We start from the raw sequence: 12,436 nt of genomic DNA on the forward strand, positions 1-12,436 counted from the left end.
TTGCCCCAGCCTGGATTCGAACCCCGGCAAATCTATCTTTGTGTCTTGGAGTTTAGGCTTTCCCCAGAGGAAGCCATATGAGTGTGAGAGTGACGCGGCAGCAGACATCATGCTGTTGGTTGACGGCTCCTGGAGCATCGGACGCACCAACTTCAGGCGGGTCAGAGACTTTCTGGAGGGTCTGGTGACGCCTTTCAACATTGGACCAAACCACATTCAAATCGGTGAGGACCAGGCCACCAGCAGGAATGAACTGGTTCTCTATCTGAAGCTAGACCCTCTAAAGGAGAGAAAAATCGGGCAAGTATTAGTGTACTGTGTGCTGCAGGGCTGACCCAGTACAGCGGAGACCCTCGCACTGAGTGGCACCTCGGTAACTTCACCACGAAAGAGCAGCTGTTGGAGGCAGTGAGGAATTTCAGATACAAAGGAGGAAACACATTTACAGGTAGGGAAATTCAGCTTCAACTCTTTTCATGTCTGCCAGTGTGTAACCAGGCAGTTTTCTCCTAGGACAGGCACTGCTCCACGTCATGGAGGAAAACATGAAGCCTAAGGCAGGAGCGCGAGCCAGTGCACCATTTTTCCTGGTTCTGTTGACTGATGGGAAGTCTCAGGATGATGCCATTGCAGCAGCTAACCGGCTGAAGAATGCAGGCGTGGAAATCATCGCTGTAGGTGAGAGTGAAAAACATTGCTTTGAGTTTTGAGTTTATCCTGACAGCATGCATCTTGTGTCATTTTTTCTACCTTATTTACAGTATGTTGTTATTTGTAATATCCCAGAATGACAAAGTATAAAAAGTTGCACATTTGTTTAATAATAAAAAAAAACAACAACAAAGAAAATCCCATCTACATAAGTATTCACACTAGCAAAGGATACTCAGCTGCATCATGTTACCACTGATTATCCCTCAGATGTTTCTGCAACTTGACTGGAATCCACTTGTACTGAATTACATAAGATCTTACAGTTTTCATTGCAGAAACCAAGCAGTTAAGGTAAAAGAGGAGGAGTTGTCTATAGACCCCTTAGACTGCATTGTATCAAATCACAAATGTTCTTAACAATACCACAGGGCTTTTTGGGAACAGCAAATGTCCCAAAAAGCCCCATGGTATTCATTATTTACAAATTAAAATAGTTATTAGAGCTCAGTTGTTCTCTTGCAGAGATTGGAAAACCATCCAAGAGGTCAACCAGAGCTTATGTATGCAATCTATGGTAGAGTGTGTAGAATGTAGAAGGCAAATTTTAGCTTTTAATGCAGTGTTTTCATTCCAGATACACTGTAAGCTCTTATTTAATGAGATTATCCCCTGTGTTTAATTTACAATCATTTGTTTTTTTTTTCAAACTGTAAAATTAGTCTTATGAACTCTAATTTTAACTCTGCTAGGACACCTTTTCTTCTGCCAATGAGGTTGATAAATTTTATAAGTTTGTGTTTTTAGGTGTGAAAAATGCTGACGAAGCTGAATTGAGGCAGGTGGCATCAGAGCCAGTTGATCTGAACGTCTACAACGTAAATGATTTCCCCCTGCTCAGCAAGCTGGTCGCTCGGCTGGTTCACATTCTGTGCAGGAGGATAGAGGACCGTGGCATCTCAAAACGTACCCTACACTTCTGTCTACCTACGCACAGATACTTTGTCTGTGGGCTCAAAGTGATTGTACAGTCACCTGAAATGAAAAATATGTCATCTTAAGGTGTGATTTGTTGTATTTTTAGGAATGGAGCCTGCACCCACCACACAACCAGGCCTCTCCTTTCCCAGTCCTACTGATCTGAGGTTTTCCCAACTTGGATCCAGACAAGTGAAGCTGCACTGGACCAATCCTGTCCAGACCGTCCAGCAGTACAGAGTGGTTTACCACAGTGCTGAGAGTCAGAGTCCACAGGAGGTTAGAACTACACTCCTACATCTAGGCATGCTGATATACAGGCTTTAATACTGATATCAGCCGATATTGGGCACTTTGGTCAGTATCCTTCTGATAAAAGTGGGCCAATATTAACTGGTATTTCTTTCCATCTTATTGTTGTGTATGTTTCAGGAGGGCGTTAACCATGTGGTGTTTACTTGGTTACGTGACAATGATAGTAATGCACCACTGGAGTGTTTAAACTGAAGCAGAGAAGCTGCATATTTATACAACTCTGGAAAAAATTAAGAGACCACTTAAAATGATCTCTGTTTCTCTGATTTTACATTTTATAGGGTTAGAGTTGAGTAAATTAAACATTGTTATTTTATTCTATGAACTACTGATAACATGTCTAAGAAATTCCAAGCAAAAATTTTGCATTTATTTGCATAAAATGAGAAATGGTCAAAATAATGAAAAAGTTGCATTTTTTTTTTCAGATCTCAAATAATGCAAGGAAACTAAGTTCATATTCATTTAGAAACAACAATACTAATTTTTTAACTCAGGAAGAATTTAGAAATCAATATTTGGTGGAATAACTATGAGGTTTTCAATGGAGCTCAGTGCGTGATCTCTTAATTTTTTCCATAGCTAGACTATTGTTGCCACCATTAAAAGAATACAGTGTAGGTAAGGTAGATTGTGTTTTTATTAAGCTACAGAAAACTAGAACAATCTACACATTTCTTCATGTGACTGTAAAAATGTGTCTGCAGGTGGTTTTATCTGGCTCTGAATCCACTGTTCTGCTCGATGGCCTCTCCTCTCAGACTCTCTATCACATCTCCATATTTCCTGTGTACACCAGCAGCGTTGGCTTGGCCCTCAGAGGAACTGTCACTACATGTGAGCATGACATAGCTGATGAATATTGTATTTTATGGGAATTGAAAAGGGCTTCCTCTTCAGATTAGGACAAAAAACAAACAGATCTGGTATTAGACATCATCAATAAGTCACTGTTTGTGTGAAGGGAAGTTGACAGATGAATTCTTATTTCAAGGACATTTTAAACAATGAATTGTCCTTCATTGTATAAAATGAAGAACAATTGATTGCAGCCTTAATAATTTGAACAAACAATACTACAGATTCAAAATGCTTTTTATATTTTTAAATATAAACATGTTATATTGTTGTTATAAACATGTTATATTGTTGTTATGAAATAATTTAGATTGTATCTATCGTTTTTACATTCAGCAACATTCTTTGCTAGTTTTAAGAAACACAAGGCTGGGAACAGGGTTACTGTTTTGAACAAACAGGAAAGAAGTGGATCAGAAAACATCAGATGAGCATCAACAGCAGTGTGTTGCTTCATTGTTAAAGGCGCGATTTAGCTGAGATGGAGAGGATCACTCTTAGGTTTCCTAGTTACAAGTGGATTTGGAGCTTTTAGTATGCTTTTGCTAAAAGACGTTAACTCCTTTAGAGCTACCATTCTCAACTTTTAGATGCATCCCTACTCCAACAGACCTAAATCAAATGGCTCAATTGACTCACTAAATGTTATTCAGCTTTCAATAGGCCTGGTAACAAAACATTCATTTGATTCAAGTGTGTTGGAACAGGGATGCATCTGAAAGTTGAAGGATTGTAACTCTGGAAGACTAGGCTTGAACACTCTTATACTAATGCCTTTAAGTACATTAAAAGATGTAAAACAAAAAAAAAAGGAAATTTGCTGATTGATTACTGTGTTTGGATGTGAAATGAAGAGCATTTATATCTTTGAGTTCTTGTTTGATGCAGATTATATAATCTTTCTGCACAAAAAGGAATCACATTCTCAAAATTGTATGGTCCAGACTAGAAAGTTTCAGTAAATCTTTCTGTGAAACTCCTCTGTCATTGATTTGTATCAGAGTGCTGCTGCATGTCAGCTGCTTTACTGAAAACGCCAACATTTCTGGACAGAAGGATTGGAATAAAAGGAGACAATACTAAATGCTCTAATTGGCTCCATGAAATAATTCTACAGTAAAACCAACTTTAAAAATTTTATTTAATTAATCTTTTTCTTATTCAGTTTGTGCAGAAAAGAAGGAAGTTTGAACTGGTTAAATGTTTTATAATCATAATTAACACAAGGATAAAAATAAACTAACACAAAATATGATTTTATTTTACATTTTGTACATCTTGAGTAGGATATATATTTCTGATTCATAGTTTTAAGAGGCTGATTTGAATTTGGTAGCACAAATCTGGAAAAAATTAGGAGACCACTTAAAATGGACATGTTTTTTTTATGCCCTCTTTTTCTCTGCCCAGTCTTTGTCTGGCTCTGTGTGGTAACTATGGAAACCATTTTTTTGTTAAGCATGTTCAAAACAGTTAAAGCAGACCGAAATTATCCACACAGCTTAAAGCACAAACACAAATCATACAAACATAAACCAGTGGAGTACTATATTGGATGCCACATTGTTTTATGTCCTCTCCTCATTGTCATTCTTAATGCTTCTTCTTCAGTGCCTCTGGTTATGCCATCCAACTTGGAAGTGACTCCCTCCTCTTACAGCACTTTGCAAGTAAGTTGGAGTCCAGCTCCTGGTGCAACTGATTACATGATCCTATACTCAGCACTCAGCGACGGAGAGCCTGAAGATGCAAAGGAGGTAAGAAGTGAAAATCTAAAATCAGAATTTACTCAAATCAAAAATTAAAATAAAAAAATAATCAAATTAAAAAATCAATATTGCAAAGAACACTTTTATATATTTTCCAGACACAGTGCCATTTTATAACACAATTAGGTAACATAGTGTTAAGACCTAATAAACTTTGGCTTATCAGAACAAACTGATATGAAGCAGGTGTTTTTCTTATAGAACTCATAACGGAAGTGTCAGAGGAGACATTTTTCTTCTCCTTTCCACCGAAACTCCTTTGAACAGGGTTTGATTTAGGGACAGAGATTAACCGGAGATGGAAAAGACTGAGAGAAACTCTCTATAGGAGAGAGCTGGATATAAGGCACCATGTACGTGACTGAAAAGATATAAAAGAAGAATTTTATGTGTTAAGTTTCACTTCTTCCTCTTTCCTTTCTACTCTCTCTCACTGATCTCTGAGAATCAATATTTTTCTTTTTACTCTGGTCTTCTAAATAAATACCTAAAAGACAAATGCACATTTCTCTGATTAATTCAGTGTTTCAATATTATTAATAAGAACATTTACCACAATAGTTACCCAATTGTGTTATAAAAATGCTGCATGTAACAAATATAATTAAAAGAAATTTGACTTTGTAATTTAATGCCTTGAAATTGGGTCTCTGTCTCCTTAAGAAACTCCTGCTCTTTCTGAAACTCCACGTTCAGGAAGTCATCTCTACATAGCTCCTTTATTAACCCTTTAACAACATTTTTTTTAGCAGCGTTGCACTGAGAAGTAGCTCCTGTACTGAGCTCCACAGATGCACAGTTCCACCAGGTGTTTGCTAATTGCTGCTGGCTAGTCTGATGGAGCTGAGAGGGGGAGTTGCACGTCTCTTTGAGACGGAAGCTTAGGAGTTGCAGCTCCAAGGAGGATTTACATCTTGAAGGCAGTGTTAAGTCCCAGAAAAGGGTTTAGGCCCCCAAAGTGGTTGCCACGTAAAATTAAAGGATTTCTTAAACATGATTAAAAGAATCAAGGCAACACTCCAAATACGTTTTTGATGAGGAAATAACATTAAAACATTATTTAAAGCTTTAAAAAGTTGATTTTACATAGTAAAATGCATCTTTAAAGGTAAAATAGTATCTGAAAAAACTTTTTTTTTCTGGTGAACTATTGCAGGCACATATAGATGTGATGTTTTTTTGCATCAAGAGTTCACCACAGCACCCCTGCCCCTCCAGAGCCTAACCCTACAGAGGGTCTAAATGTTCTCTACCAATCCATCAGCAACCTAAAAAGCACTCATCCTGAGGAGGTTTTCATAGTGGCCGGTCTTTAATCAGACTAAAATGAAAACTCTCTTCCCATATTTCCATTAACGTGTGCATTCAAACCAGAGGAACAAATGCTCTTGATCTGAAAGGCCTATCGAGCAGTACAATGTCCCCATCTAGGCTCCTCTGATTGTCATGGTGATCAGAGAGAGGCCCTCTGTGAAACAGGTGAGAGTGTGGGCTGACGGTGCTGGGGAGGCTCAATGAGATTGTTTTGAATGCACAACCTGGGATATGGACAGAGAAGCGGCTACATATGACCAGAGCTTCAATGTGGATGAGTATCTGTCATGTGTGTTAAAAGGAATTTCAGACAACGTCATGGCATAAGGAAGCCAAAGCAAAATCCAAGAGTTTTTTTCCACAACCTGAACACCACGAGCAATGTGTGGCGGCATCCAGGTGATTGCAAACAATGGGGGGCAGGGGGACCAAGCTTCCAGCAAGGATGACACTGACTCCCTAAATGACCTTGACAGGGCAGGTTTGCGGTACTGAACAACAACCTAACATTGAAAACAGTGCCAAGACTGGATGAGCAGGCCTACAACTTTAAAGAGCCGATGGCTACAGAACCAAGACAGAAAGGAACACGAATAGGATTAGACAACATCCTAGAGAAAATACTCAAGGACCAATTAGCCTCTGTCCTGACAGACATTTAAAGCATCTCTCCAAACCAGGCTATTGTACCAAAATGTTTCAAGTAGGTCATTGTCATACTATTGCCAAAAAGGTCCACAGTAACCAGTCTGAATGATTATCGACCCGTAGCACTCGCTCCTATGATGTGAAGAGGCTGATGAAGCAGCACATAACCTCCCATCTCCCCAGTTCGACCAATAGGTCTGGTTTAATCAAACTTTAATTATCTATTTGCAATAAATGACAAAAAAAAACAAGAGCTAATAGAAGAATGAGCTGTTTGGCATTGGCAGGGAAGATTTTACTTAATATGCTTTCCTTCCAAATGTGGCACCATTTAAGTGGAAATAAACAAATTTCCAGTGGTATAAGATTTATTACCAAGAAGAATTTTTACCACAAAGAAATATTTGACCAAACATTAAAGATATAAATAACATTTGCAAATTTACAAGCCTTTCCCCTAAATGTGGTGCTTCTGTATCTAACTACTAAAAGGAATAATCGCAGGCAACATATTCAGGGTCAAATTTAATATATTAGTACATCATAAACTGATTTTTTTTGGAAGAGGATAACATGGCTCCAACCCTAATTAATGTTTTGTATCATTTATGGACAGGAGAAATTCAGTGCAGGCCAGACAGTGGTGGAGCTGGCAGGCTTGCAGCCAGAAACAGACTACTCTGTCACTCTTTATGCTCTCTATGATGAAGAGCCCAGTGATCCAGTCACTTCAGTCTCCCGCACACGTAAGTGAATCCCTGAGCATTCTCATTAGCATTTCCATCTCTCTGTCTTATTTACCTGAAACATTTTTTCACTTCATCTTGTTTTTCCTAAATCCGGATCCCTCCGGATCCTTAAGTACCCCTCCCAGCTCCAGTTGGAATTCACTTCCCGATTGTAACCCACAGCATGATAAAGGTGAGCTGGGTCCCTGGTGCTGTGGATGTCCCAGGCCACAGAATCACCTACAGCACCAATCACGGTAGTGACATTAAGCAGGTAAAATTGTATTGTGTTCATTTATTTTTCAGTTATTCCTACTTCTGCTTCATGTCATCAACTAGCCACACAGCAGAGCTGTTTCTATGTCTAGATATCCAGAAATGTAATCAGCTTTATTCACCACAAGGAATTTGTCTTCTGTTCCACTTTGCTCACAATAAATACATTTTAAAGTTAAAGAATTATCAGGAATGCTGTTTTCTTGTATATATGTCTATGTACATTGTTTTTACATTGAGCAACTTTCTTTGTTCATACTAAGAAAACATAAGGCTGTGAGATATCAGAAGAACAGGATTAATATTTTAATGAAACAGAAGGAAAAAAGTAGATCAGGAAACTTCATATGAGCAGCAATACCAGTGTGTTGCTTCATTGTTAAAGGCTCAATTTAATGGAGAGCATCACTCTTAGGTTTCTTAGTTCTGAATTGTGGACCATTGTGGAAGAGTAGATGCGTGGAAGTAGAATTAATGGAGATCCAAACAAAAGAAAGGAAGATGCAAGTTCCACAGGATTCTGTGCTTTTACAATGTTTTTTGTTAAAACAAACATCATGCACTATGGAAATTACTTTCAAGGTACTTCAGTACAAATAATTGCATGTACATCTATCTCCATGTGGGAAATCATTATCTAAGCAGATAAAAGGAATGTCACATCTTCACTGATCGACTTTGATTCCTTTTCAAGCATCATGAAAGAGATACTGATCAATGACAATTTGATTAATTTGATATAGAATGTCAGGTACAGTTGCTCTAATCTTCTGTTGTAGTTCAACATTAGAAATGTTAAATTATTGACATTTTTTCCATTTGTGTTGAAATATTTCCTTTTCTGAGTTTCAGTAGGGGTCTATGACACCTTATAATAGCATAATACACATTTATGCTAGTTCATAGATAGCTCGGCATGTGAAAATGTTTGAAATAGTTTTTTTCCCCCAGATGGAGGTAAAAGGCCAGAACTCTGTGGTGCTGCAAAGCCTTTCATCTCTGTCCCGATACCTGGTTTCAGTCCAGTCCCACTACCCACAAGGCCTGTCTGCCACACTCACCAGTAACGTCACAACACGTAAGTCAACATACACACACATCCAGTCTCTGATTCTTCTTTTTGAGGGTTTTTTCACCACCTTTTTCCTCTCTGCCAGTGAAGGTGCCTTCTCCATCAGATCTCAAGGTGACTAATTTCTCGGGCAGTGAAATTACGGTACGCTGGGCGGCAGCAGCAGATGATGTGGTCTATTACCTCATCAAATGGATCTCTTTAAGTGAAGGAGACCTGAGGCAGGTGAGGAGGGAAAGGCGAGGCAGTCTTCTAAAATGTCTTTATATTGTTGCTTTTATGTGGGTTTCAGCTGAATGTATGTATGTATGTATGTATGTATGTATGTATATATGTATATATGTATGTATGTATGTATGTATGTATGTATGTATGTATGGTTGGTTGGTTGGTTGGTTGGTTGGTTGGTTGGTTGGTTGGTTGGTTGGTTTCATGTGTGTTTTAGCTGAAGGTGAACGGAGACAATGAAGGAGCGATCCTGGAGGGAGTGGAGGAGGATAAAGAATACCAGATCTCTCTGTCTGCACTTTATGGAGATGGAGCTCAGAGTGAGGCTGTGGCCATTCGATACAGTACCTGTAAGTCCATAATATTTATCTACACACTCTACTGTGCAAAAATTATAAACCACCCAATAATTCAGTTTGCTTCCCTTTAAATGTCTTTATTATTTCTCAAGCTTTTCTAAAGGTTTTCAATATATACCTATGAGTTCCAAAAAAAAGTACATTTCCACCAAAAACTCAAAAATGTTTTACAATAATCTCAGAAATTTTCCAGAAAAAACTTAAACATGTATGAGTTTCAAATGTCAAAAATTTTTGATGTTTGAAACTCTGGATTTTAACAGTCAGTTATGACTGTGAGATATTAACAGAATTTGGCTTTTGTATTAAAATTGGGATTGAAAGAAAATTTGGATCTTGAAATCGCAAATGAGTGCCAATACCAGGGTGCTACTTCAGAATTTATAGGCTCAAATTAGATTATTGCTTTCAGAATATCTAGCACAAGAAGAACCACATCTGTTAGGATGTCTCTTTTTATAAGGAGCACAAATAAGTGCATGCATTTCAACTATATAAGAAATAGTTTGTTTACATTGATGGACTTTTCTAAAGTCCATCAACTTTAGAAAAGTGAGGAAGAATAGAAATACAAATGACATGAAGGTTAAAACAAAGTTTTGGGGTATTTTCTACCAAACAAAATATGGATGTTCAGGTTTTCCACTCAGCTTGTTTGTAAAAATGATTTTCTCTTTTTCTGTTTTGGGCAGAATCTGAAAAAAGTGTAACATGTTGTTTGTTGCTGCAGTGTCAGGCGGAGGCCCCTCCAGTCTATCTGTGTCAGAAGAAACTGCAGTTAGCATGTTGGTCAGCTGGGTGCCTCCAAATGCTCACGTCCTCCAGTACCGGGTTTCTTACACACCACTGACCGGAGCTGAGACCCAGGATGGAACTGTGAGTGGGCTCTTAGCGTTACTTCTGGCTGTTTTGGGCCTTGTTCCAAAGAATCACAAATCACTGTGGGTCAGAGAGAAACTCCAAATCCTCCTGCCTGTGTTGGCAGTCTGAAAAACTGTGTTGTTGCCTGCAGGTGTTGGTCCCTGGTGGTCATAAGCAGGTGGTGCTGGAGTCATTGCAGCCAGATACACGTTATAGCATCTTAGTCACTGCAGAGTATCGCAACAAAGAAGGAGGCAGCGGCTCAGCTCAAGGCAAAACCGGTATGTGAACTTGGGCCTAATCAAATCACCTGTTTCCTAAACACGCTACTCAAGATACTAATACTCCGCTGTAGTAAATTTTGTTTTTGCCCTTGTTATTATTTATTTTGTCACTGCTCCATATTTCTCAGTTTAGTATTTTGACACAAATGAGACCCTCAGAATGCTTGAGGAACTCTAAATTACAACACCACTTTTAAAGGGTAAGGGGCTAAAACATGTTCACTCATGTTCACTATTCCTCAAACACAACACCTAAAAAGTAAGAACATTTGCAGATGGTTATTTCTGTGTTGTAACAAATATTCTTGGGAATAACTCTCATAACACTGGAAGTATGTTTAAGATTCCACTGAAATGTGTTAGTGAGTGGCCAGCAAGAGTAGAGGGTGTGGGTTTACATCAACAAATGTTTGCATTTTTTCACATTAATGCATGATTGAGAGTTTATTGCAAATTTTTCACAAAAATGATCAAAAACAAAAGGTTTATGATCACAGCAGAGGTTCAGTTCCGCAAACAAAGAAACAAACTCTGTTAAACAGGAAGCTAAAAATAATATATAAATATTTTTCAAACACAAAAGTGAACACAGAACAATTATTTTTTTGCAAACAAGTTTTGCAAAGATTAATATATGCAAGATGTGGCTTATTTAAATGGGGAATATTAACAAAAAATGACATTAGTTTCCATGAACTTATAAATAAAAAAAACTAATAAAAATGTGAAACCTGTTATCAGTTCCTTCTGGTTCTTACAGGTTTCATCGGGTTTTCTACTTCGTCTGTGATCTAGTTTCTTTTCCCTCATATTTGTGTGTCCATCCCTGCAGCCAGTCTGCGTGTGAGCAGCATAAGCGTCGTCAGATCGGACCACTCCAGTATCTGTTTGTCCTGGAGGCCCGTGTTGGCGGTTGATGGGTACCGTGTTGTCATGCAGTCAGTTAAAGGTGATCTAGAAGTTTGTGCTCAACATGTTTCTGAAAACACATTGGCTGGAGTAAACATCTTTGTTGGTTCTCACTCTTTATTTATAGACAAGCAAATAAAACAGGAAACTGTGGATGAGTCCACCAACAGCTACTGCTTCAACCACCTGGAACCTGAAACCCTGTATCGTATCAGCGTGCATTCGCTTCTCGGCTCTGCAGAGGGCGCTGCCGTCTCCATTCTCCATCCTACAGGTGTGCAGTAATAGGGTTAGGGTTATGTCTTATTTTAATTTGGGCCAATACTAGAGATCTTACTATGCATATAAACAGCAACCAACAGCTTATATCTCTGTTGAGTAAAAGGGATTTTTTTATGTGTTAATTTATTTATTTACACAAATCTTTGAAAGTCTCCAAAGCAATGAAATTAAAATACAAGTAGTTATTCCAGTAATGCTGCATGCTCTTTTGATTTATCTTTTCACAGCTCCAGCTCCAGCCAGAATTCCCATTCCTCCTCGGATATATCCTGTACACAATGAAGGTGAATCTCTTTAAACGTTGCTTCTTTTGCTTTCAGAGCAGCTCAGGATTTCTTTTAGTCTGAAGTCTTACATTGTTTTACAGTATGAGAAGAAATAATTCAAAGTTTCTGCAAGAAAGAAAGACAATTTACTCATCACACAGAATAATATCACTATCATGTATGATTTTTCATTTAAACTGTTCTTTTACTGAGTTGTAATAAATACACAACTTTTAATTGGAGGGATTTTAAAAACAAGAAATGGGTGAACAAGTTTCACACATGGTCAGAAATCAATCAGTCAATCAATCGATCAAATTTTATTTGTATAGCACATTTCAGAAGCAAGGCATTTCAAAGTGCTCTACATCCAAAAAACACAAAGTCATGCAACATGGAATCAACAATCAAAACATTACTTTAAGTCAAGTGCCATTATTAATTTCGTAATTGATTACGTTTCAAATACAACTCCAAACAGGTGGGTTTTTAGTCGAGATTTAAAGGAAGTCAGTGTTTCAGCTGTTTTACAGTTTTCTAGAAGTTTCTTCCAGATTTGTGGAGCACACAAGCTGAATGCTGCTTCTCCTTGTTTGGTTCTGGTTCTGGGGATGCAGAGCAGAACCAGAAGACCTGAG

General features: G+C 38.1%; 1 protein-coding gene across 4 annotated transcripts in view; it reads left to right on the top strand.

The window, feature by feature from the left end:
• The window catches only part of LOC106934459 (collagen alpha-1(XX) chain-like), a 53,302-nt gene that overhangs the window by 25,131 nt on the left and 15,735 nt on the right, over positions 1-12,436 (top strand). For all 4 annotated transcript variants that reach the window (XM_015014377.1, XM_015014378.1, XM_015014380.1 and 1 more), the window contains 17 exons: positions 57-224; positions 329-448; positions 514-678; positions 1,459-1,617; positions 1,736-1,908; positions 2,652-2,781; positions 4,414-4,559; positions 7,150-7,279; positions 7,396-7,535; positions 8,489-8,615; positions 8,695-8,834; positions 9,055-9,187; positions 9,927-10,072; positions 10,209-10,338; positions 11,174-11,290; positions 11,378-11,524; positions 11,760-11,816. In XM_015014377.1, coding sequence (XP_014869863.1) covers positions 57-224; positions 329-448; positions 514-678; positions 1,459-1,617; positions 1,736-1,908; positions 2,652-2,781; positions 4,414-4,559; positions 7,150-7,279; positions 7,396-7,535; positions 8,489-8,615; positions 8,695-8,834; positions 9,055-9,187; positions 9,927-10,072; positions 10,209-10,338; positions 11,174-11,290; positions 11,378-11,524; positions 11,760-11,816 — 2,328 coding nt within the window. The remainder of the gene's footprint in view (positions 1-56; positions 225-328; positions 449-513; positions 679-1,458; positions 1,618-1,735; positions 1,909-2,651; positions 2,782-4,413; positions 4,560-7,149; positions 7,280-7,395; positions 7,536-8,488; positions 8,616-8,694; positions 8,835-9,054; positions 9,188-9,926; positions 10,073-10,208; positions 10,339-11,173; positions 11,291-11,377; positions 11,525-11,759; positions 11,817-12,436) is intronic.

This window comes from Poecilia latipinna, unplaced genomic scaffold (genome assembly GCF_001443285.1).
Source record: "Poecilia latipinna isolate Pla-1442-1.1 unplaced genomic scaffold, P_latipinna-1.0 Scaffold1810, whole genome shotgun sequence".
In the NCBI taxonomy this organism is placed as follows: domain Eukaryota; kingdom Metazoa; phylum Chordata; class Actinopteri; order Cyprinodontiformes; family Poeciliidae; genus Poecilia; species Poecilia latipinna.